The sequence below is a fragment of the Scyliorhinus torazame genome, chromosome 18, assembly GCF_047496885.1.
Source record: "Scyliorhinus torazame isolate Kashiwa2021f chromosome 18, sScyTor2.1, whole genome shotgun sequence".
Lineage (NCBI taxonomy): Eukaryota > Metazoa > Chordata > Chondrichthyes > Carcharhiniformes > Scyliorhinidae > Scyliorhinus > Scyliorhinus torazame.
This window is the reverse complement of record NC_092724.1, coordinates 134,361,998-134,389,250: the sequence shown is the minus strand read 5'-3', so window position 1 is coordinate 134,389,250 and position 27,253 is coordinate 134,361,998. Positions and strand designations below refer to the sequence as shown.

The window sequence follows — 27,253 nt, the reverse complement described above, 5'->3', positions numbered from 1 at the left end:
AGTAGTCATAGAATCATAGAATATACAGTGCAGAAGGAGGCCAATTGAGTCTGCACAGGCCCTTGGAAAGTGCCCCCTAGTTAAGCCCACGCCTCCACCCTGTCCCCATAACCCAACCTAACCTTTTGGACACTAAGGGGCAATTTAGCATGGCCATTCCACCTAACCTGCACATCTTTGGACTGTGGGAGGAAACCAGAGCACCCGGAGGAAACCCACGCACACACGGGGAGGAAGTCCAAACTTCCATCCGAGGCCGGAATTGAACCCTGGTCCTTGGAGCTGTGAGGCAGCCCTGCTAACCACTGTGCCACCGTGCCGCCCATATTAGATTGGAAAATTGCAAGTCACCACTTTTTAAGAAGGGTGAAAGGGGAAAACCAGGGAATTACAGACCAGTTGGCCTCACATCTGTGGTGGGGAAATTACTGGAATCTAGAATCCAGGATGGGGTAACTGAACATCTTGAAAACGTTTGGTTAATCAGGGACAGCCTGCATGGATTCATGAAGGGAAGGTCATGCCTGACTAATCTTAATGAATTTTTTGAAGAGGTGACTAAGACAGTGGACAGGGCAGTGTCTAAGGATCTTATTTATATGAACTTCCAGAAGGCATTTGATAAAGTCCCACACAAGAGATTGTTAACTAAAGTGGAAGCCCACGGAGCCGAGGGCAAATTATTGATAGGGTTCGGAAATTAGTTGAGTAGCAGGCGGCAGAGAGTGGGGATACTGGGTAATTACTCTTTTTTTTTAAATTTAGAGTAACCAATTATTTTTGTCCAATTAAGGGGCAATTTAGCGTGGCCATGCAGACACTGGGAGAATGTGCAAACTCCACACGGACAGTGACCCGGGGCCGGGCTAGAACTCAGTTCCTTGGCGCCATGAGGCTACCACTGCCCCCTTTTAATTGGCAGGAGATGACTAGTGGTATACTTCAGGGACCTGTGTTGGGGCCTCAATTATTCACACTATTCATTAATGACTGATGATTATAGAAAGTCATATATCCAAATTTGCAGATGCTACAAGGTTAGGTGGCATTGTAGAAAACCTAGATGATCGCAGAAAATTGCAAGGAAATATTGACAGACTAGGTGAATTTACAATATTATGGCAGATAGAATTTAATGTAAGCAAGTGTGAGGTGACCCATTTTGGACCAAAAATGGATAGAGTACTTTCTAAATGGAAAGCAGCTAGGTACAGTGGATGTCCAAAGAGACTTGGGGGTTCAGGTGCATAGGTCCTTAAAATGCCAGGAACAAGTGCAAAAAATAATCAAAAAGGCTAATGGAATGCTAGTCTTTATATCTAGAGGACTGGAATATAAACACACGGATTATGCTGCAGCCACTGGGAGAATGAGCAAACTCCACACTGGTCACCCGAGGCTGGGATTGTACCCAGGTCCCTGGCGCTGTGAGGCAGCGATGCTAACTACTGTGCCACCCTGATGTGAACTTATGGGAAATTTTCACAGTATTATGTTACGATTATTCTCTTTACGGTGAATATCTTTAGGGGAAGAATGTGAACCTGATAACATAGCAATATTTCAGTTAAATAAAATACAACAATATTCAAAATTTTGAATTTTACTTTTAAATCTGAATCTTCATAGGGACTCTGGGGACCCAAGTTCAAATCCCACCAGGGCAGATGGTGGAATTTGAATTCAATAAAAGAAATCTGGAATAAAAAGTCTAATGATAACCACAAAAAAATTGTCAATTGTCGTAAGAACCCATCGGTTCACTACTGTCCTTTAGGGACGGAAATCTGCCATCCCTACATGGTCTGGCGTACATGTCACTCCAGACCCACAGCAATATATATGGTTGACTCTTAAATGGTCTCCGGGATGGGCAATAAATGCTGGCCCAGCCAGCAATGCCCACATGCCATGAACAAATTAAAAAAACATAGATATTAGGAGTAGAGGTATGTAATTCAGCCCTTCGAGCCTGCTCTGCCATTCAATTAGACCATGGCTGATTTCTTCCTGGTCTTAAATCCATCTCCCTGCCTGTTCCACATTTCCCTTTAACCAGTTTTTGTTTATCAGAAATATATCTATCTCCTTCTTCAAACCATTTAATGATTGAGACTCCACCACTCTGGGGCAGCGAGTTCCACAAATTCACCACCCTCTGCGAGAAGTAGCTCCTCCTCATCTCAGTTTTAAATCTACCGCTTCTCAACCTTTATTTGTGACTTCTCGTTCTGGATTTCCCCACAAGAGGGAACATTTGGTCTAGGTTTACTTTATTAATCCCTCTTAGTATTTTATATACCTCGTTCAGGTCCCCTCTCATTCTTCTATACTCCAGCGGTATAAGCCCAAACTGTTCAATCTCTCCTCATAAGTCCACCCTTTCATCCCCAGAATCAATCTGGTGAACCTCCTCTGAACTGCCGCCAATGCCACCACATCCGTCCTCAAATAAGGAGACCAAATCTGGACACACTACTCCAGATGTGGTCTCACCAACACCATATACATATACAACTGCAACAACACTTCTCTACTTATATACTCAAGTCCTTTTGCAATAAACACTAAAATTCCATTTGCCTTTTTAATTACATGCTGTACCTGCATAACGACTTTCTGCAATTCATGAACAAGTGCAGGTTAGGTGGATTGGCCGTGCTAAATTGCCCTTGGTGTCCAAAAAGGTTAGGAGGGGTTATTGGGTTACGGGGATAGGGTGAAAGTGAAGGCTTAAGTGGGTCGGTGCAGACTCGATGGGCCGAATGGCCTCCTTCTGCACTCTACGTTCTATGAATGAATTTAATGTTACATTTAGTCTCAAGGAGCAAGGACTTGTTCATGGGAATGTACAAAATAATTAATGCAATCTGAGCATGGTAACTACTATGTGTAAAGACCGATGTCATGGACAACAATTGCCTGTCATAACAACAACAAAATATAAATAAATAGTTAAAAGCAAATTACTGAGGATGCTGGAATCTGAAACAAAAACAGAAAATACTGGACAATCTCAGCAGGTATGACAGCATCTGTGGAGAGAGAAGGGAGCTAACGGTTTTGTGGCTGGATGACTCCTTGTCAAATCCAGACTTGAAAGTTAGCTCCCTTCTCTCTCCACAGATGCTGTCAGACCTGCTAAGATTGTCCAGTATTTTCTGTTTTTTTTCTAAATATGTAGTGTTGGTCTGTCCAGATTTGCTTAGCCCATCATGTCATAGGATCATTGAATTTTACAGCAAAGTGCTGGAAGCATCATGGCGATTGACTCGGGTGGCATTCTTGATGGGATAGAAACAGACTATCCCCACCTCCCCAGCCTGATATCTACAGAAGGTGCATAGCATGACTGAGGTGCCAGTAGTAATGGGGGGAGGGATTAGAGACAATAGGGTGTCTGCCTTCATATGCTTTATTTTTTTTTTAAAATTTTCACATTATGTGGGCATCATTAGTAAAGTCAGTACTTGTTGCTGATCCCTAATTGCTCTTGAAAAGGCGGTGATGAGCTGGCTTCTTGATCTGCTGCAGTCTATCAAGCACACATACATTCAAAGTGCTATTAGCAAGGGAGTTCCAAGATTTTGATCTAACAACGGTGAAGGAATGGTGTCATAGTTCTCAGTCAGGATGGTGCGTGATTTGGAGGGGAATTTACAGATAGTGGCAATCCCATGTGTCTGTTGCTCTTGTCCTTCTAGGTGGTAAAGTTAGCAGCTTATGAAGGTGTTGTCAATGGGACTTTGGTGAATTGCTGCAGTGCATCCTGCATATGGTACATACTTGTGCCACTGTGTGTCGGTGTGGGATGAGTAAACATTTACAGAGGTGCAACCTGTACCGATCAAGCGGGCTGCTTTGTCTGGGGCCCAAAACCCAAAGGCGAGTGGCGAGTGCTTCATCGCATTCCTGACTTGTGCCTTTGTTTTTGATGGAAAGGCTTTGGGGAGTCAGGAGGCGAGTTACTTGCCTTGGAATTCCTGATCTCTGACTTGCTTTTGCAACCACAGTATTTATATGGCTTGTCCAGTTCAGCTTCTGGCCATTAGTAATCCCCATGACGTTGATGGTAGGCATTCAGCAACAGTACTACCATTGTATTAGATTGAGAGATGGTTAGGTTCTCTGTTGTTGGAGATAGTCATTGCTAGGCACTTGTGTGGCACAAATGTTACTTGCCACTTACCAGCTCAAGCATGACCGTTGTCTTGCTGCATGGTTGGGCCTAGGACACTAACCTGAGGAATAAGTTGATTGGCCTCCAACAACCACAACCATCTTCTTTTGCGTTAGATAGGACTCCAACCAGTGGAGAGTTCCCTCCCCTTATTCCCATTGACTCCGGATTTGCTAGGGCTCCTTGGTGCTACACCTGATCATGTGCTGCCTTGATGTAAGGGACAGTGGCTCTTGCCTCACCTCTGGAGTTCAGGGGCGGGATTCTCCCCTACCCAGCGGGGCGGGGGGTTCCGTCGTAATGGAGTGGCGGGAACCACTCCGGCGTCGGGCCGCCCCAAAGGTGCGGAAATCTCTGCACCTTTAGGGGCCAAGCCCTCACCTTGAGGGTCTAGGCCCGCTCCGGAGCGGTTTCCGCTCCACCGGCTGGCGAGAAAGGCCTTTGGCGCCACGCCAGCTGGGGCCGAAAGGTCTTCGCCAGGCGACGCGGGTCGGCGCATGCGTGGGAGCGCCAGCGGCTGCTGATGTCATCCCTGCGCATGCGCAGGGGAGGGGGTCTCTTCCGCCTCTGCCATAGTGAAGACCATGGTGAAGGCGGAAGAAAAAGAGTGCCCCCACGGCACAGGCCCGCCCACTGATCGGTGGGCCCCGATCGCGGGCCAGGCCACCATGGGGGCACCCCCCGGGGCCAGATCACCCCCAACCAGGACCCCGCAGCCTGCCCGCGCCGCCTTGTCCCGCCGTTCAAAAGGTGGTTTAATCCACGCTGGCAGGACAGGCATTCCAGCAGCGGGACTTCGGCCCATCGGCGGGGGTGGGCCCGCTGACCGGAGCGGTGCGATTCCCACGACCGGCGCGACGCGATTCCCGCCCCCGCCGAATCTCTGGTTGCTGAGACTTCGGGACACGGCGGGGGCGGGATTCACGCCAGCCCCCGGCGATTCTCCGACCCGACGGGGGGTCGGAGAATCCCGCCCCTGGTCATTTGTCTATGTTTGGACCAAGGATGTAATATGATCAGGCAACGAATGGTCCTGGCAGCACCCAAACTTAGCCTCAGTAAGCAGGTTATTGCTGAATAAGTGCTGCCTGATAGTACTGCCAATGATGCTTCCATCACCTTGCTGTTGATCAACAGTAGGTTGTTACAGCAGTAATTGGCCAGATTGGATTTGGCCTTTCATTTGCGGAAGGACATCTTGACAGTTTTTCCCATGGTCGGGTAGAAGCCAGTATTACAACTGTAATGGGGCAAGGCTATTGGCGGATTGTTGACGGGGCCCATAGCCTTTGCAGTATCCAGTACCTTTGACCGTTTCTTGATATAATGTGGAGTGAATCGAATTGGCTGAAGAATGGCATCTCTAATATTGGGGACCTCAAAAGGTGGTTGAGAATGATCATCTACATAGCACTTCTATCTGAAGGTGGTTACAAATGCTTCCAACCTTGTCTTTTGCACTGATGTGCTGGAGTCCCTCATCATGGAGAACATGAAAATTTGCAGAGCCTCCCCTCCAGTTAATTGATTAATTGTCAACCATCACTCACAACTAGATTCGGCAGGATTGCAGAGCTTTGATTTGATCTGTTGGTTGTGAAATTGCTAACTTTATCTGTTGCTTGCTGCTTTCATTGTTGGGAATGCAAGTAGCCCTGTGTTGTAGCTTCATTTGACACCTCACTTTTTTAGTATGCCTCATTGCTCTTGGCATCAGCCCCTGTACCCTTCTTTGAACACTTGGCTTGATGGGATTTGGAGAATGATGGATGTGACCGACCATGAGGTTACAGATTGTGGTTGATTCTGCTCTTGATGGTCCACAGTTTCTCAGGGATGCCCTGTTTTTAATGGATGGAGCTATTTACCTTGGTGGTAGTGCCACAAAACACTACTCAATGGAGGATATGTTTAGTGTGAGGATGAAGTACAACGGTGAGACTTGGTCTTCACAAAGGCTCCTACCAATAGGAAAGGTCCATCTGGTTTTAATCCTTTTACATTTTTTTTGTGGGGTTTGGTACAAGCGACTCATTTGCTGGATCATCTGAGGGCTGCTAAGATTAGTTGAATGTAATTTCCACCATCTGCCATGGTAAGATTTGAACCATTGTCCCATGAGTCTGGGTCTCTGGTCTACTAGTCCAGTGACATTATCACTGCGCAACCAAATTCCCACATTAAAGGAATTCTAACTCGTGTTACAGTGAAAAGTGAAATAATTATCCCAAAGTGCCGGTTGTTTTTCCTCTTGGTGTGTGCAGGGTGAAAATAAATTATATTTTCTTGGTGTAGAGATTCAATATAGATTCCAGCAGGTGGCAGCAGATTGCAGGGTGGTTTTGTTATTAATGCAAGATTCACAGAGATGCTCCACTATGTAAATATGGACCATTGTGAAAAATCTTAATACTAACCATGAGACAGGCTAAGAACAACAATCTTCCTTTTGGGGTTGGGGAGGGGGAGGATAGGGAATGAAATGAGAAACGTCAGTAAGATGGTGAAGTAAATCTTAGCGCTCAGAAATCCTGAAAGTTGCTAAATTTTCATGGCAGCTGCCTCTTAAACTTTGAGTTTTCAGTGATTTTTTTTAAAAAAAGTTTAAGCAGATAGTATGCTTAGAATTGATTTGAAATATAGTCTACACTTTAGCTTTGACTGTATTATAAACAAAACAATTATTTAACTTTGGACAATTTGATTATTTTTATAACCAATGTAACTGCTCCAGTCGGAAACATTAGTTGTCCAGAATGTTTTTGAGCAGACCCTCAACATCATCAGCATCATTTTAATGCAGCGCTTTGGGAGTACATACATAGAAGTTACAGTATTTGGATCATTAAAATGATTTCTATTGCTGCTTTATAATGTTCTATCGCTGTTTCATGTGTCAGGTGAATATTTACATCAGCATTATTTTCCAAGTCATGTTTAGACATTCTAGGGTCATTCCATAATTCAGAAAATTCCCAAATCCGGAAATTATTTGGTGCCAAGCTGGGGAGGTTATGTGTATTGGAACGGCAAATGTTATTTACTCATTTACACAGAAGTGAGAAATACAATCTCAATGTTCAGACTCTAAATGTTTGAATATGAAAGTTGTAAACCTGCTGTCTGAGGATATTTGTAATATAGGATTTCTGATCAGACAGCATTCCATGTTATATTTTTTGGTTCTGCATCTTTCCCTCACCTGATCAGATGGATCAAATGAATGCGCACCAGCAGGAGACCGAAAGGTCGTTGCAAGACAGAATTCTGAAACTTGAAAATATTCGAATTCAACTGGAAACGGTGAGTGAACAACAATTATAGGATAAACCATTTAGATGCAAGATTTTTTAAATTCATTACAATATTGACTGCAGTTCAAACGATTTCAGTGAAAGCTGCTATATATAAATGTAAATCTGTCTATCTTATGTTTATTCCTGCCCCAAAATTTACAATGATGTAGTCAAATTGTCTAATTTGATTCACTCAATTGAACAAGTAAACATGGATTACCAACTTGTGAAACTAATAACCATCATGATTGAAATGAGAGTGCAAGTCTCAACCCAGTTTCCAAAGGATATGTTTACAGTACAAAACTGCCATTAAATGGTAAGTAATGGTAAACACTTGGATTAATCATTAAAAATGTAAGCACAGCACTGACACTAAGGTTCTGGCGAAGGCCCTGGCAAGGCGGCTGGAGAGCTGCGTGCCAGTGGTAGTCGCAGGAGATCAGATGGGCTTTGTCAAGGGCAGGCAGCTAACAGTGAACATCAGGCACCTGCTGAACATGATCATGACCCCATCGGGGAAAGAACGCCACAAGTGATCATCTCCCTGGACGCAGAAAAGACCTTCTACATAGTTGATTGGAAGTACCTCATTGAGGTACTGAAGCAGTTTGGGTTTGGGCCAAACTCCTGAGTGGAGCTGTTTTACTGCTCCCATGGCGAGCCTATGGACAAACACCTCCAACACATCCAGTTGCACAAAGGCATGAGGCAGGGATGCCCATTGTCCCTGCTGTTGTTTGCTGTGGCAGTTGAGCCACTGGCGATCGCACTCAGAGCAGTAAAAGTGTGAAGAGTATCCAAAGGAGAGATAGAGAGCATAGAGTCTCACTCTGTACAGATGACCTGCTCCTCTACAAATCGACCCTGCCCCCACCCCACCGGCCAGCATAGAAGGAATAATGAAACTTCTGAAGGAGTTCGGAGCCTTCTCGGGTTACAAGCTTAACCTGAATAATGGAAAATTCTTTCCTGTGAACCTGCAAGGGGAAGGAGCAGACCTGGGAGGACTGCCGTTCAAATTGCCCAGATCAAATTCTGCTACCTGCAGATCCAAATAGCCCATGACTGGACAGGATCCAGAAGTGGCACCTGACAAGCTTGGAGAAGGAAGTTCAAAGAGACCTTCAAAGGTGAGGCTCACTCCCACACTCACTTGCAGGTACATAGAATATAGAACATACAGTGCAGAAGGAGGCCATTTGGCCCATCGAGTCTGCACCGACCCACTTAAGCTCTGACGTCCACCCTATCCCCTTAACCCAATAACCCCTCCTAACCTTTTTGGACACTTAAGGGCAATTTAGCAGCTCCAATCCACCTAACCTGCACGTCTTTGGACTGTGGGAGGAAACCGGAGCACCCGGAGGAAACCCACGCAGACACGGGGAGAACATGCAGACTCCACACAGATAGTGACCCAGCAGGGAATCAAACCTGGGAACCTGGCAATGTGAAGCCACAGTGCTATCCACTCTTGCTACCGTGCTGCCCAGGTAGAGCGTAGACGATCAAGATGAACGTGCTGCCCAGGTTCCTCTTCCTGGTCAGATCAGATCCCTCCCAACCTACATCCCTAAGGCTTTTTCAACACAGTTGATAAGTTAATCATGATGTTTGCTTGGTGGAGAAAGTGGGAAGAGAAAGAACCTGAAGATTAGAAAGGAAGAGAAATGTGGGAGGCCTGGCCCTCCCGAACCTCCAGTTCTACCACTGGGCAGCCAGAGGCTCAGACCTCAAAAGTGGAGACAGGACGAGGGGACACTGACGGTTAGGGAGATGTACAAGGACGGTAGAGTAGTGACCCTGGGGGAACTCGCGGAGAAGTTTCAGCTCCCAAGAGTGAAAGGCCTGAGGTACCTACGGGTTAAAAACTTGTTTCACAAATAAGCAACGACCTACACCCATATACCAGGGTGGATCGAAGCACTGCACAGGACAAACATCACCTCACATGCACAGGGCTGAGCCTAACACAACTAAAGGGTGGGGCACCGGGCACACCTTTTATTTTATTTGTTCACTGGATGTGAGCCTCGCTGGCTGAGGGCATTTAAGAGTCAACCACATTGTTGTGGATCTGGAGTCACATGTAGGCCAGATCAGGTAAGGATGACAGATTTTCTTCCCTAAAGGACATTAGCGAATCAGATGGGTTTTTACAACAATCGACAATGGTTCATTGGTTATCGTTAGACTTGTAATTTCAGATTTGTATTGAATTCAAGTTTCCCTATCTACCGTGGTGGGATTTGAACCTATGTCCCCAGAGCATTACCCTGAGTCTCTGGGTTACTAGTCCAGCAACAATATCACAATGCCACTGCCTAACAAGAACGCAAATGATCGGGTTCTTCCCGAAGGTGGAGGACAAATGCAAACGGTGCCAGGGAGGCCTGGCCATCCTCACTCGCATGTTCTGGGTTTGCCCCAGTCTTGTCGGGTACTGGACGTCTTTTGAGGCCATGTCCAGGGTTGTGAGAGTGAGGGTGGAGCCGTGCCCACTAGTGCCAGTCTTCGGGATATCAGAACTCTTCAGGGGGAAGGGGCTGACGCCCTAGCCTTTGACTCCCTGATCGCCCGCCGGAAACTCCTGCTCAACTGGCGATTGGCAGCACCACCCAAGGCTGCAGACTGGCAGTCCGACCTGGCGGAATGTCTCCGGTTGGAAAGATCTCCATCGGTGGGTCGGAAGAAAGCTTTCACAGGACATGGGCGCCGTTCACCAACTTGTTTCAAGACCTGTTCATAGCCAGGAGCCAATAAAATAGGGATGGGACACCGAGCAAGTCACGGAACAAGGGAGAGAACGAATGGAAGGGAGGGGGTGTCTCGGAATGGTGGGAGGAGAAGCGGGGAAAAGGACCAACACACCCAAGAGGAACACAGGCTCAGACAGAAGGGAGGAAAACTGAAGAGACCGGTTTGCTGCCAAATTACTGCCTGAACCACACTATACATAAGCCACTGTAAATATCTGGCTTGGCCAAGTCTGGCAATGTAAAGTCCACAAGAGAAGTATATTCGTTTAGGGGGCTATTGTTACAGTCGCCGGTTACAACTTCTTTTGTTGATATATGTGTTGGTTTTGTTTGGCTTTGTGAATTTGTAATATAAAAGGTAAAAAGCTCAATAAAAATGTTTTCAAAAAAAGAATGTAAGCACCGGGGTAGGAATTTGAAGATGCTCCAAACAAAACTCTGCTCATTGAGGTTTTATTTTCCAAACAATGGCAGTCACGATCCATGAATTCAGTGCTGTTACACGAGAGAGATATTAGGAAATTGGGTCCCGAAATGGGATTGAAGATATAGCAGCCAATTTAGAGGTTAAATAGATTGAGGAAACAAAACTAGCACGGACTCAGAGAGATGCCCCCACACCTGGCATGAGTTACATTGTCCCATTCAGATTTAAACTCATTAGTGGGACTACACAGGATGGCCCTGTTCAGCAAGGGTCAGTCGCGCAAGATCCATTGTCCTTCGGGACACTCCTGTCTGACCAGCTATTAGCCCATTAAAGAGTCTGATGGCCTCTTTGTCAATGGGAGGATAGGTGCACATCAATAGCATGGCTCTGTTTTGTACAAATGGGAGTGGGAAATCAAACAGCTAAGATATCGTTGATGGGTTCAAGTCTGAGCACCCCAGGAAATAACCTTTGTTTGAGGGCTGGGCGGAGCTTAGAGAGACAGAAAAAATCCTGTTTTGATCAGGTACAGGGAGAAGGCTTTGGAAAGTGACCGATAGAGGTCATGAAAGTTGCCACCGAGGCTGGTTTTAGAAAAGGGTTCTGAAAGAACTTCCCCAACAGAAGGAAAATTGCTTCATAATTGCAAGTATCACCTTTGCCTGCCTGTGTAAGTGGAATGAGAGCTGCATGTTCATTTAAAGTTCTGTTTAATGGGAATTTGTGTGTTAACGTTAAGAAACTATGTGTAATCTGAGATTGTTGGAGTTGAAGTTTAAATATTGTTTTTATTCTTTTGTTTTAATAAAGTTTATTTTATAAAATAACCAAGCCCTATTATGACATCACTCCTGGAACGAATCACACTGCCTTAAAACTTTAAAAAGTTGCGGCTCTGGTCCAGTACCTTAGCCACTGCTGAGAACTTACCAGGCATCCGTAACAGTACGAATGCTTCTCAGGTGTCAGAGTTATCATTGTATTCATGGTATACCATGTGCTATTATGCTGCTGGCTGATATTTTTCTTTGCTGGCAATTGTTTATATGCAGGCTCAATCCGGTTGACAATGTTTAGCCTCACCATGCCAGGGACCCAGGTTCGATTCTGACCTCGGGCGACTGCCTGTGTGAGGTTTGCACATTTCCCCCATGTTTGCATGGGTTTCCTCCGGGTGCTCTGGTTTCCTCCCACAGTCCAAAGATGTGCAGGTTAGATGAATTGGCCATGCTAAATTGCCCCTAAGTGTCCAACGGCTAGGTGGGGTTAAGGGGTTACAGGGGTAAGGATTGGGATTGGGCTGAGGTAAGGTATACTTTTGGAGGGTTGGTTCAGACTCAAAGGGCTGAATGGCCTCCTTCCGCATTGTAGAGATTCTATGAAGATGGAAACTTTCAGATCTAACTCCTACTCTGCGCACCAAGCTAATTAATAAACAATAATTAACAGAGGGAGGCAATATTTGAAATATGTGCAAAGCAACTTTAAATTATTAATTTAAATTAATCGGGCAGTACATTTCATTTAATTAATCAATTCCAAACTTATATATTCAAATAGATGTATCCTGATTGTGTTTTTTAAAGAGTTATAATATGAAATCTGATATGAAATATGTAAGCAGTATGTCAGGTAAGAGAGACCCAAAATTTATGCCACAAGTTATATGACAACTTCATAGTACGTTAAATGACAGACTTTTCAGTGGGGTATAGCTTGGGGGTCATTCATTACTGCCAGCAATTTCCTTCATCTGCCATGCCTTAAAATGGAAAACAAAATCTGTATTGTGTTTTATGATATACAGAATGCATATAAATTGAAGATTAGTTCCAGGTGGTTAATTTGATGAGGAAACCGGCACAAGCGTGTCTATCTATAGTGAATTTTTAATTTTGCAGAGTGATGATCTTTTTTTGTTGATTCTACCTGATGAAAAACTGATGGCAAGAAACCTATGTATAATTATCTAATTTGTAATTCAATTATTAGTATTAACCTTAACATTGTTTGCATTTTACCACCTTTTGGCATGGGTTGCTTAAGTTGTTGGGTGGATAATAATGTGGTTATAAATGGTCTTTGTTAATCCTGTGGCATGTTGTCCCATTTATGTTATGCAGAAGAGTGTAAGCTTCAGTTCATAAACTGTATACACTTCTCAAAACTTGTTGCTACAAATAAGAATTATAAGTACTTGGAGAAAGCCTGAATTGTGACCAAGAATATAGTTATAAAAACATTAAACAGCTATATTTGGTCGTTCCCTTGTCATTTTGGAGTTACAGTGCATTTTTAGGCAAGTAGGAGTTTGGCACTATTAAACCTTTATAAAGTTACTAAATGTACCCATTTAAAAATTGTTTTATGGAGTTGGACTTCACATCCTAAAGTTTGTTCTGTGACAGGAGCTGAGCCGACTAAAGGCAGCTGCTTTAACTAACCGAGCACAAGCTGAAGAGGAGCTGATAAAAATGAAGAACCAAATACGATTGGAGGAGGTAATAAAAGTGGAAAACGTAGGGTGTTCAGAGACAGACTGACTTTTCCAGACTTCATTATTTTTTCTTATATTTTTCTCTTCATTTCACTCTGACTTTTTTCTTCCTTCACTTTCCTTATTTTTCCCTCTCCCTTTCTCTGTCTTTCCCTCAATTTGTGCTTTTAAGTCAGTGCTCCTTTAATTTCCAATCTTTCAATTAGCACCAAATCCACCACCCTACACACCAGTCCTCCTCGCTATGTTGAGTAAAGATGTCATTTTGGGGAATTTTTAACAATTCTTTCCAAAATGTGTTTAGACATGTTCTAAATTAAATATTGCACTATGTTGTCAAATGCAGCTCGCACTTGGTTAACTTCAAGGAACAGCAGAGCTGAGAAACCTAGATTAAAAATCAGACTAAGCACAGAATATTTTAGACCATGGCAATTAATTTTGATGTTCCAGTGGTTATCATGCCTGGTGTTCTTAAGATGTCCCTGTTCAAATGACCTTTGTACAGGTATTGGCCAGGGTAGTTTAGTTGGAATCCATTCTTGCAGGAGGTGAACAGTGAAAAGTAGCTGATGGGCAGGCTTACTGGGAAAGGGAAATAAATTAGAGGGACAAATCACTTACTGCTGGTGGTCAGAAACATTTTCAATGTCAGTCAGTCAAGCTGCTCTGCTGAGACAAAGGCCCTAGGCAATTCATTGTAAGATTAAGGCCGACAAAGCCGTGATTTTTGCATGTCAGAATGTTGTGGCATATAAAGCAAGTATTAGCATCTAGCTGAGATCATGAGTGACCAACGGCACTGAACCCATCAGCAAGACAGCCCTAAATTTCCTAATACCAGAATTATCCAGTAGTCTCCTGTTCTACCTCATTGTTTCTCAGGATCAAAAGAGCACCTCTGCTCTCACTCCTTTCCCTCTTTCCCAGAACCAGGATAGAATCATAGAATTTACAGTGCAGAAGGAGGCTATTCAGCCCATCGAGTCTGCACCCGCCCTTACAAAGAGCAACCCACTCAAGCCCACGTATCTACCCTATCCCCGCAACCCAGCAACCCTCACTTAACCTTTTTGGACACTAAGGGCAATTTAGCATAGTCAATCCACCTAACCCGCACATCTTTGAACTGTGGGAGGAAACCGGAGCACCCGGAGGAAACTCACGCAGACACGGGGAGAAAATGCAGACTCCGCACAGACAATGACCCAGTCGGGAATCGAACCTAGGACCCTGGAGCTGTGAAGCAATTGCGCTAACCACTATGCTACCATGCTGCCCCAAGGGGGGTAGGGTCCCCCTTGTCCTCACTTTTCACCCCACCAGCCTCCGCATTCAAAGGATCATCCTCCGCCAGTTCCGCCAACTCCAGCAAGATGCTCCACCACCAATACAGCTTCCCCTCACTCCATTAGACAGCATTCCGCAGGGACCGTTACCTTTGGGATATCCGGATCCATTCATCCATCATCCCCAACAACTCACCCCCTTCCCATGCATTCGCACCTGCGCCTTTATCGCCTCCCTGCCCACCATCCAAGGGCCTAAACACTCTTTTCAGGTGAAGCAGCACTTCATGTGCACCTCCTTCAAACTGGTCTATTGCATTCACTGCACCCAATGCAATATACTCTACATTGGAGAGACTAAGTGCAGACTTTTTTTTTGAAAATATATTTTATTAAAGTTTTCAAACACAATTTTTCCACTTTACAAATCAACATAAAAAATAACACCATGGCTAATAAGTAACATTATTTAAATAAAATAGTGAACTAACAAAGTAACAAAAAATAGTGCTCCCCCCCCCCCCGGGCTGCTGCTGCTGACGATCTATTTTCCCTTAACGTTCCGCGAGATAGTCAAGGAATGGTTGCCACCGCCTGGAGAACCCCTGAACCGACCCTCTCAACGCAAACGTAATTCGTTCCAGTTTTATGAACCCTGCGATATCGTTTATCCAGGCCTCCACGCCGGGGGGTTTTGCTTCCTTCCACATAAGTAAGATCCTTCGCCAGGCTACCAGGGACGCAAAGGCCAGAAAATCGGCCTCTTTCGCCTCCTGCACTCCCGGATCTTCCGCTACCCCAAATATAGCTAACCCCCAGCCTGGCTTGACCCGGACCTTCACCACCTTTGAAATCACTCTTGCCACTCCCCTCCAGTACTCATCCAGTGCCGGACACGGCCAGAACATATGTGTGTGGTTCGCCGGGCTTCCCAAGCACCTGCCGCACCTGTCCTCCACTCCGAAGAACCTGCTCAGTCCTGCTCCCGTCATGTGTGCTCTGTGTAGAACCTTGAATTGTATCAGGCTAAGCCTGGCACACGAGGAAGAGGAATTTACCCTACTTAGGGCATCAGCCCACAGCCCCTCCTCAATCTCCTCCCCCAGCTCTTCCCATTTTCCTTTCAGCTCCTCTACCAGCGCCTCCCCCTCGTCTCTTATCTCCTGATATATTTCGGACACTTTGTCCTCCCTGACCCATACCCCCGAAATCACTCTATCCTGGATCCCCTGTGTCGGGAGCAGCAGAAATTCCCTCACCTGTTGCCTCGTAAACGCCCTCACTTGCATATATCTGAAGATATTCCCCGGGGGCAACTCATACTTTTCCTCCAGCGCTCCCAGGCTCGCAAACTCCCCATCAATAAACAAGTCTCTCAATCTCCTAATTCCTGCCCGATGCCAGCTCTGGAACCCTACGTCCATCCTTCCTGGGACAAACCTATGGTTATTCCTGATCGGGGACCACACCGAGGCACCCGTCACCCCACCATCTGGCCTGCGGAATCCTACCAACTGTCCTGGCTTGACACAATTCACACCTCTTTAACCTGGGGTTACCCCATCTCTGGATCTGTAAAGATTTAATCACCTGCTAATGCTCGCATTCCAAGCATTGTCTGGCATCTTTGAATTTGTCTATATATATGTTTCTGGAACATACCTCTTCATTCACCTGAGGAAGGAGCAGCGCTCCGAAAGCTAGTGACATCGAAACAAACCTGTTGGACTTTAACCTGGTGTTGTAAGACTTCGTATTGTTCCCCTATGTAACCGAAAATAATCCAATCTTTGCCGATTTGTGACTACACTTGCCACTGGGGCCCCATATAGGAGTTTGACCCATCTGACAAACCCCTCCCCGAACCCAAACCTCCTCAACACCTCCCGTAGATACTCCCATTCTACCCTATCGAATGCCTTCTCTGCATCCATTGCTACCACTATCTCTGCCTCCCCCTCCGCTGGGGGCATCATTATCACCCCCAACAGCCGTTGCACGTTGACATTCAGTTGTCTCCCCTTTACAAACCCTGTCTGGTCTTCATGCACCACCCCCGGGACACAATCCTCGATCCTCGTCGCCAGCACTTTTGCCAGCAACTTGGCGTCCACATTCAGGAGCGAGATAGGCCTATATGACCCGCATTGCAGCGGATCTTTATCCCGCTTCAGGGTTAGTGATATCGTCGCCTCCGACATTGTCGGGGGTAGAGTTCCCCTTCTCTGGCCTCGTTAAAGGATCTCGCCAGCAGCGGGGCCAACAAGTCCACATATTTCCTGTAAAATTCCACCGGGAACCCGTCTGGTCCCGGGGCCTTCCCTGCCTGCATGTTCCCCAGCCCTTTAGTCACCTCATCCACCTCAATTGGCGCCCCCAGACCTGCCACCTCCTGCTCCTCCACCCTCTGGAACCTTAGTTGGTCCAGAAACTGTTGCACTCCCTCTTTTCCCTCGGGGGTTGGGACCTATATAGTCTCTCATAAAAGGTCTTAAACACCTCATTTACCTTCCCTGCTCTCCGCTCCGTACTTCCGTTTCATCCCTGACTCCCCAATTTCCCTCGCCGCTATCCTCTTACGAAGCTGGTGGGCCAGCAGCCGGCTCGCCTTTTCCCCATATTCGTATCTCATCCCCTGTGCCTTCCTCCACTGTGCCTCTGCCTTCCCTGTGGTCAGCAGGTCAAACTCCGTCTGAAGTCTTCGCCTCTCTCTATATAGTCCTTCGTCCGGGGCCTCCGCATATCTTTTATCCACCCTCAAAACCTCCCCCACTAATCTCTCCCTTTCTTTGCCCTCTTTTTTCTCCTTGTAAGCCCTAATGGAGATCAACTCTCCCCTAACCACCGCCTTCAGCGCTTCCCATACTACCCCCACCTGGATCTCACCATCATCATTGGCCTCCAGGTACCTCTCAATACATCCCCACACCCTTCCACAGACCCCCTCATCCGCCAATAGTCCCACATCCAGTCGCTAGAGTGGGCGCTGTTCCCTCTCCTCTCCTAGTTCCAGATCCACCCAGTGCGGGGCATGGTCTGAAATGGCTATGGCCGAATACTCCCTTCCTGCCACCTTCAAAATCATTGCCCTGCTCAAAACAAAGAAATCTATTCGGGAGTATACCTTATGGACATGGGAGAAAAAGGAGAACTCTTTGGCCAACGGCCTGGCAAATCTCCACGGATCCACTCCCGCCATTTGCTCCATGAACCCCCTAAGCACCTTGGCCGTTGCCGGCCTTCTTCCGGTCCTGGATCTAGACCGATCTAACCCTGGATCCAGCACAGTATTGATATCCCCCCCCCATTACCAGGCTTACCACCTCCAGGTCCGGGATACGTCCCAGCATCTGCTTCATAATTCCCGCGTCGTCCCAGTTCTGGGCATATACATTTACCAGCACGACCTCCTTTCCCTGCAATCTACCACTCACCATCACATATCTACCCCCGTTGTCCACCACTATATTCCTAGCCTCGAACGACACCCGTTTCCCCACCAATATCGCCACCCCTCTATTTTTTGCGTCCAACCCTGAGTGGAACACCTGTCCCACCCATCCTTTCCTTAACCTAACCTGATCCGCCACCTTCAGATGCGTCTCCTGAAGCATGACCACATCTGCCTTCAGTCCTTTTAAGTGCGCGAACACTCGGGCCCTCTTAATCGGCCCATTTAGGCCTCTCACATTCCACGTGATCAGCCGGATTGGGGGGCCGCCCGCCGATTAGCCATCCCCTATTCTAGGCCAGTCCCCATCCAGGTCCCGCGCGCACTCCCCCCCCGTCCCCCACGCGGCGCCCTCCCGTCCCGACCACCTCTTCCCTTGCCAGCTCCCTCTCGCTCCCAGCAGCAGCAACTCAGTTGATCCCCCCCCGCTAGATCCCCATCTAGCATGGTTACTCCCCCCATGATGCTTCCGAAAGTCAGCTGACTCCAACTGACCCCGGCTTCCCCCGCTCTCTCCTTGACCCCCCCGTGTGTGGAACTCTCATCCTTCTTGCGCCTATCTTCCCGCCATCATCTCCCTCGCGCGGTAAAAAAAACGCGCTTTCCTGGATCGGTCCCACCCCCCATGGCGCAGCTCCCCCACTCCCCATCCCCCCCCATAGTCTCTTTTTCCACCGGCGCCCACGTTTCTCAGTGTCCCCCCCGTCAAAAAGAGAAAAAACCCAGTCTGTCGTCTCGATACTGTGAACCTCCCATTCCCCAATTTACATTTCTATACATCGACATCGTCGTCTCCCCCACAGCGTCAGTCCCTCGGTTCTGGTCCAGTTTCTCTTCTTGGATGAAGGTCCATGCCTCATCCGACGTTTCAAAGTAGTAATGTTTGCCTTGGTGCGTGACCCACAATCGCGCCGGCTGCAGCATCCCAAACTTTATTTTCTTCTTGTGAAGCACCGCCTTGGCTCGATTAAAGCTCTCCCTCCTTCTCGCCACCTCCGCACTCCAGTCCTGATACACTCGTATCACCGCATTCTCCCACCTGCTACTCCGTACCTTCTTGGCCCAGCTCAAAACGGCCTCTCTGTCGGTGAAGCGGTGAAATCTCACCACTATCGCCCTTGGTGGTTCTCCAGCCTTTGGTCTCCTCACAAGGACCCGGTGAGCCCCTTCCACCTCCAGGGGGCCCGAGGGGGCCTCAGCTCCCATTAGCGAATGGAGCATCGTGCTCACATAAGCCCCAACGTCAGCTCCCTCCACTCCTTCGGGGAGACCCAGAATCCGGAGGTTCTTTCTCCTCGAGCTGTTCTCCAGGACTTCGAGCCTTTCTATACACCTCTTATGTAGCGCCTCATGCGTCTCCATTTTTACCGCTAGGCCCAGAATCTCATCCTCGTTTTCGGATGTCTTTTCCTTCACCCTACGGAGCTCTATCGCCTGAGCCTTTTGTGTTTCTTTTAGCCCTTCAATTGCCAATAACATCGGCGCCAGCACCTCCTTCTTTAATTCCTCCACACACCGTCGGAGGAATTCCTGCTGGTCCGGGCCCCATGTCGTCTGGGCTCCATCCGTTGCTATCTTGCTCCTTCCTTCTCTTCTCTGCCGCTGCTCCGAAGGATCCTTCGCAATCTGGCCACTACCACCGATCCTTTCCATACACACCCGGGGGGGGGACTCCTTCCTTCGTCACCCCACACTGGATTTGGTCCAAAAGAATTTCCGTTGGGGCTCCCGAAAAGAGCCCAAAAGTCCGTTAGAATGGGAGCTGCCAAAACATGCGGCTTAGCAGTGCATCGCCGCAACCGGATGTCGACTAAGCGCAGACTTGATGACTACTTTGCAAAGCACCTTTGGTCTATCCGCAAGCAGGACCCAGACCTTCCTGTCGCTTGCCATTTCAACTCACCATCCTGTTCTCATGTCCACATGTCCATTCTTGGCCTGCTGCAATGTTCCAGTGAAGCCCAGTGCAAACTGGAGGAACCGCACTTCATCTTCCGATTAGGCATATTATTGTCTTCCGTAAATACAGTTGAGTTAAACAACTTGAGACTGTGAACCCTCTCCTCCACCTTCACCCCATTTTTATTTCTATCAGTTCATTTTCATTTCTTCAAATGACTTGTTTTTCCCACACCATTGTCTCCCCACCCACCCCGCTTGACCCATCTGTTCCCTGTTCTTAGTTCTTTGACACACTGCGTACCTTTGTTCTGCCTTCAACACATTCTGATCTCTTAAAGTGTCATTATCAGCACCCTTCTTACCATTTCATTCCCTTTGTCTTCCTGTTCATGACATCTTTAATCTCCACCTATCACTGGCCCGCTATTCAGCCCCACTGCTCCAAGACCCTGCCCCCCCCCCCCCCCCCCTTACAGTATAAATCTGACCCTATTTATAGTTCTCGCCAGCTTTGACAAAGAATCATCCAGACTCGAAACGTTAGTTCCCGTCTCCACAGCAGCTGTTAAGACCTGCTGAGACTGTCCAATATTTTCTCTTTTTGTTTCAGATCCCAGCATGCGCAGTAATTTGCTTTTATAAAAAGCTGTAGTACTGATTCCTTCCCTTGGTTTTTCCTTTCTCCTGCCATCCTCCTTCTTCTAAAACCCCAAATGTGCTGCTGCTTTATCACTACTTCCTCAAACTCTTGTACTATTCAACCTATTGAAATGTATGATGTGTAGAAATATAAAAGTTTTACAAATTAAGTTGAAGTATTGGATAGTACTTGCACGCTAGCACTGACGTTGTTTATATCATCACCTTTGTTTGTAGTGCAACACTACACCAGGCGTCTAATATCTCAGCAGCATCTGCTTCTCAACAGACTGGGACAGATTCCCAAAGATTAACTCAATGTTAGTTTGGTGAACCTTGTGCTGTACTCAGTGCTTCACAAGCCACATTAACTTTTGGACATCTTTAAATAACCGACCTAATCTCATTTCAAGTAGAATCTCCATAAGCGACTTAGTTCCTAACACTCGTACATTTTCAGGTGCTTACAGATTACCATCGATGTGATGTAAAAATGGGCGAAATTACTGTAATTAATTTTGTTTGTAATTCAAGGATTTTTCTTGTGTAATTGTATCTGCACTCATGTTATAAACATAGAAATGAGGCACGGCTCTAATCCCAATCACTTGCTTGTTCTTCAAGTATACTTTAATCTTGTTTTTCAGGCAACTATTTATTCTCATATGAAAATTTGTGGTGGAGAATTTGACACCCCAAATATTCTCTATGAAGAATTTATTTTCCAAGCATTAAAGAAAAAATTGACTTGATTATATTTTGCTTTTTACCACCTTTATTTAATTGTTCTAATGTTTGCAATAAATGTGTGCTCTCTTGTTCTCATTTCACTGACCAGTAGAAACAATCATCATTTACCTTGTCATATTTTGCCTCTTAACCATCTCATTTCTGCTAGTCCTCAAATTTCTTTGTAACTGTAACCAAAATCCTTGTTGACATTTAAATTAATCTCCACCGTGTCTCATTATTTTTATAATCTTCCTACAATGGAGTGCGCAATACTCTTAACTTTGGGGCGGCACACACTTCCGGTTGCGGCTATGCGGAGCTAAGTCGCACATTCGGCAGCTCCCGCAAAAAAAGGACTTTTGGGCTCTTTTCAGGGCCCCCAATGGCATTTTTCCGACGTTTCCCGCTGTGGGAAGGAGAGTACAATAGTTCCGCGACAGTATATGGCTTTTACCAGGAGCGGGGCGACTAAAAAAGTGGTGGTGGACCCGAAGAAGGTGCGAGGGAAGAAGAACAAAATGGCGGCGGGCGGAGACCAGGCAGCGTGGATGCAGTGGGCGCAGGAGCAACAGGAGGGTATCCAGCGCTGCTTTAGGGAGATTAAAGCGGACCTGCTTGAGCCGATGAAGGCTTCTATCGATAAGCTGCTGGAGACACAGACGGCCCAGGGGGCGGCTATCCGCGAGGCCCGACAAAAGATCTCCGACAACGAGGACAAGATCTTAGGCCTGGAGGTAAAAGTGGAGGCGCACAAGGCGCTCCACAAGAAATGGCAGGAGCGGTTCAAGGAGATAGAGAATCGGTCGAGGCGGGAGAACTTGTGGATTCTGGGACTCCCAGAGGGATGGGAGGGGCCGGATGTGGGGGCCTATGTGATCACCATGTTGAACTCGCTGATGGGAGTGGGGTCCTTCCAGGGGCCCCTGGATCTGGAAGGGGCCCATAGAGTGCTGGCGAGGAGGCCCAAGGCTAACGAGTCTCCGCGGGCGGTGCTGGTGCGATTTCATCGGTTCGCTGATCGGGAGTGTGTGCTCAGGTGGGCCAAGAAGGAGAGGAACAGCAGGAGGGAGAACGCGGAGGTTCGAATTTACCAGGCCTGGAGTGCGGAGGTGGCGAAGAGGAGGGCCGGGTACAATCGAGCGAAGGCGGTGCTGCACAGGAAGGGGGTGAAGTTTGTCATGTTGCAGCCGGCGCGACTGTGGGTCACCTACAAGGACCGGCATCATTATTTTGAGTCTCTGGAGAAGGTGTGGACCTTTGTTCAGGCCGAGAAGTTGGACACAGATTGAGGGTCGGGATGGGCGTTTGGGGATTGCGGTTGATATGTTACTTTTTGAGGGGGGGTCCTTTGCTCTTGTTTTTTTCTTTCTGGTTGGGTGAGGGTGGTTAGGGGCGGTTGGGCACTGTTTTGGTTGGGTTGGTCAGGGGGGCTCGTGGAGGGGGGTAAGCAAATGGAACAGGGGTGGATGGCCGGCAGTGTGCTGGGGCCCCGCGGGTGAGGGGACTGGGCCTGTAAAAGGAGCTGCGTTAGAGGTGGCGAGGCCGGGTAGGTGGTAAGCGCGGGCTTTTTCCCGTGCTGAAGACTGGAGGGGGCAGGGCCGGGGTGGGGAAGTGAGGGTTGTTTCCTGCGCTTGGGATGGAAGGGGGAGGTGGAGAGCCTGCGGATGGGGAATGGAAGAGGAGGGTGTGTTACACAATGGGAGGAGTCGAAGGAGAGGCGGGAGTGGCCGGGGTCAGCAGGAGTCAGCTGACTTGCAGAAGTGCAATGGGGGGAGTAAAGCAGCTAGGAGGGGTCCTAGCCGGTGGGGGGGGGGGGGGGGGAAATCGAGTTGCTGCTGCTATGGTCAAGGGGGAGCTGGAGCGAGTGGGGAGGGGGGTCGAGACGGGGGTCTGCCACCCTGGGGAATGGGCCGGGCGTGAGGTGCGGGCCTTTTTCTGTTTTTCTCAATTCTTGTTATTATTCGATATACCCACCTTCCCATTTGATGTCACCATCAAAGATCAATATATCTCCCTTAATACCCAAGTCCAGGTCATTTAAAAAATAAATTGTTGATAATTTTTGATGCATTGTTTCACTGCACCTGTAAAACTGAGAAAAACCTGGTTATTGCTTACATTTAGGCTGAGTGGTGAGTAAAACTTGACTGTAACATAAATTTCACGTATTCTAGTTTTAAAACTCCTAGTTATGAGCTGTTACTGTATAAGTATTAAATTAAGCTGGGGCAGCATTGCTGCCTCACGGCGCCGAGGTCCCATGTTCGATCCCGGCTCTGGGTTACTGACCGTGTGGAGTTTGCACGTTCTCCCCGTGTTTGCGTAGGTTTCACCCCCACAACCCAAAGATGTGCAGGGTAGGTGGATTGGCCTCGCTAAATTGTCCCTTAATTGGAAAAAATGAATTAGGCACACTAAATGTTTTTTTAAAGTATTAAATCAAGCTTGCTCAAACTCAGAAGTCAGAGCATGTGCAAGTTTAGCCAAAGGATGAAGACAATTCAGCTATTAAGTCTGTTGTCCATTAGGATTTTAATTCCAAAATTAATCAAGAGCAGTGCATTCATGTTTAACTGATGAAAAACTCCAGATTAATCAAACTTTATCTGAACAAGTTAAGTAACGCCCTTATTAATATTGTGCTTGATTTTTTTTCCATCTCCCCCGCTCTTCATTTCTGGTTTAGCAAGAGCGCTTACTTCACTTGGAAGAGAAACTCCATTTTGTTAGCCAGTCACGTGATGAATCCCAGAACCGTTGTACTAACCAAAAACAAACCATCAATGAGATACAAGCAAAGAACAACAAGTTTACTTTTGAGATTGAAGGTTTAAAGCGTCGTATCGAAGAACTCAATGAGGTGCTGTGGGTCCTTGTTTGATTATTTGCTGTATCTTAATGTGCTGCTGTAATGAAATTTCTGTACATTTTTATAGAATAATGAATTTATTTGCATACAGAGTTAAGGTTAACTAAAATTTGAGCATATCTACCTGAAAGGGCTTATTTAAAGCTTTAGAATTGTGCAATTCTTTAACTAGCTGTTTAGTATCTTGACATTAAGCTTTGAATTTTAGTCTTTCATAGACCTATTTATGTGATGCAAACATATGAAACATATTTGTTATTAAGGCTCATAACTGGTTTCAATTTCCAAGATTTTTTCCAAGGATAAGTGGGGTCTGTGTAGGAAGCTTTGTCCTACTGAATACTTAGTTGGTAATTTTGCAGTTTGATGTGCAATTCCATGCGTTTGAAAAGAGGAAAACTTAAAGGAGAATTATGTGGATGAACAATTATGAAAAAATCTGGTTGAATTACATTAAATTATGTGCAAATGGTAAACTTGGATTATTGCTTCAAAACAAGCCTAGAAAGTAGTAAAATGAAAATGAGTGAAAACAGCCAAAAGCTTTACTCAAGTAAAGTTTGATATATCCAACCAAATTAGGAATTGGAGAAAAGATAGTGGGGGCGATTCTCCGATATGGCGGCCAAGTGTTCGCGCCGTCGTGAACAGCGTCGCGTTTCACAACGGCGCGAACAGGGCCTGGACACGACCTATTCTGGCCCCCACAGGGGGCCAGCACGGCGCTGGAGCGGTTCACGCCGCTCCAGCCTCCGTACGCGGCGCCGCGCCAACCCGCGCATGCGCAGTTGGGCCGCGCCATCCTGCACATGCGCGGGGAACTTCTTACGCGCGCCGCCCCCGACCCAACATGGGGTCGGCCGCGCTGGAAAGTAGGCCTGGGGGGGGGGGGGGGGGAGGCCGGCCCACCGATCGGTAGGCCCCGTTCGTGGGCCAGACTCACCCCGGTGAGGGAGCCCCCCCCCGAGAGTTCCCGCAGAGTTCCCGCCGGCAGCGACCAGGGGTGAACAGCGCCGGCGGGACTCTGTCATGTCAGAGCGGCCGCTCAGCCCATTCGGGCCGGAGAATCGGCAGCCCCGCTAATTCCAGCGGCCGGCTCCGCGCCGGCGCAAATGGCGCCGATTTTCCGCACCTCGGAGAATCGCGCGCCAGAGGCGTGGCGCGGTTTCTCCGATTCTCAGGCCCGGCGCGGGGCTCAGAGAATCGTCCCCAGTGCACTTAGTCACAATACTCCACCATTCAATACTATTTGATAGAATTATTATAATTGAGGCACGAGTTTTCCTTGGTCAAAAAGTCTATTCTCCTTCCTGGTTTTCTCTTCTGTTCAAAAATTCAGAGTATGAGGGAATTGAATGTTTTTTTAATTTAGAGTACCCAATTATTTTTTTACCAATTAAGGGGCAATTTAATGTTGCCAATCCACCTAACCTGCACATCTTTGGGTTGTGGGAGTGAAACCCACGCTGACACTGGGAGAATGTGCAAACTCCACACAGACAGTGACCCGGGGCAGGATCGAACCTGGGTCCTCAGCACTGTAAGCAGCAGTGCTAGCCACTGTGCCAGCATGCCGCCCTTAAATGTAAATTTAGTATCAGTAATTACTTTTTCTCACTGGTGGAAGCTATGTACAAGCATGCAAATTGGGAGTAGGCCACTCGGCCTTTGAGCCTACGCCACCATTCAATAATATCATTTTTGATCTGATTATAACCTCAACTCCATATTCCTGCCTACCGATAACCTTTCATCTCCTTACTTTTCAAGAATCTATCTATCTCTGTCTTAAAAATATTCAAAACGTCTGCTCCCATCACCTTTTGAGGAAGGGACGTTTTGAGCTTTTAAAATATCTCCTCTCTGTCCGAGATGGGCATCCCCATATTTATAAACAGTGGCCCCTAGTACTAGATTCTCCCACAAGAGGAAACATCCTCTCTATGTTGACCCTATTAAGACCCCTCAGGATCTTCTGTACTTCAATCAAGTTGTCACTTTCTCTTCTAAACTTCAGCTGATTCAAGCCTAGCCTATCCAGCCTTTCCTCATAAGTCAACCAGCCCAATGAAGGATTCGGTGAACCTTCTCTGAACTGCTTTCAAAACATTTACATTCTTTCTTAAATTAATTATAACATTCTATTAGATTTCCTAATTACTTGCTGTACCTGCATGCTAGCCTTTTATGATTCATGCACTAGAACCCCTATATCCCTCGGCCTCTCCGAGCTCTGTAATCTCTCACCATTTAGATAATATGCTTTTTTATTTTTCTTGCTACAGTGGAAAAATTCACATCTTCCCACATTATCCTGCACTTGTATGGTCTTTGCCCACTCACTTAACCTATCTATATCCCTTTGTTGTCTCCTTGTATCCTCTTCATATTTTACTATTCCATTCAGCAAATTTAGCAACCATGGGCTGGATTCTCCGTTCTTGCATCTAAGTGCTGACTCCAATGGAGGATCCATGACGGAAAAGTTGGTGCCACACCCGCGTCGATTCCGCAACCGGTGAGGGGCTAGCACCAGCGCCACGTGGAACACCCGCAGAACACGCAAAAAACGGTGGGGGAGTCGCCGGGTTTGTGACGGACACGCGCAGGGCTGACAAGCTGCAGACGCGCGTACACTTAGGCCCCCCACACTCGCACCGATCGTGCCTGAAAAGACGGCGCCAGTTAACATAAGAACTAGGAGCAGGAGTAGGCCATCTGGCCCTTCGAGCCCACTCCGCCATTCAATGAGATCATGGCTGATCTTTTGTGGACTCCGCTCCACTTTCCCACCCGAGCACCATAACCCTTTATTCCTTTATTCTTCAAAAAACTAACAATCTTTATCTTGAAAACATCTAATGAAGGAGCCTCAACTGCTTTACTGGGCAGGGAATTCCATAGATTCACAATCTTTTGGGTGAAGAAGTTCCTCCTAAACTGAGCCCTAAATCTACTTTCCCTTAATTTTGAGGCTATGCCCCCTAGTTCTGCTTTCACCCCCCCCCCCCAGCGGAAACAACCTCCTAGCTTTTATCCTATTTATTCCCTTCATAATTTTAAATGTTTCTATAAAATCCCCCCCGCATCCTTCTAAATTCCAATGAGTACAGTCCCAGTCTACTCAACGTCTCCTCGTAATCCAACCCCTGGTTGTGCTGGACCGCGCCCCCATCCACCCCGACCCCACAGCCCACCTCCTGGCC

The 27,253-nt window shown here is 47.1% G+C and overlaps 1 protein-coding gene across 4 annotated transcripts in view; it reads left to right on the top strand.

The window, feature by feature from the left end:
* The window catches only part of lrrc45 (leucine rich repeat containing 45), a 129,779-nt gene that overhangs the window by 95,880 nt on the left and 6,646 nt on the right, over positions 1–27,253 (top strand). For all 4 annotated transcript variants that reach the window (XM_072483427.1, XM_072483425.1, XM_072483428.1 and 1 more), the window contains 3 exons: positions 7,391–7,483; positions 13,077–13,169; positions 23,865–24,038. In XM_072483427.1, the coding sequence (XP_072339528.1) occupies positions 7,391–7,483; positions 13,077–13,169; positions 23,865–24,038 (360 nt within the window). The remainder of the gene's footprint in view (positions 1–7,390; positions 7,484–13,076; positions 13,170–23,864; positions 24,039–27,253) is intronic.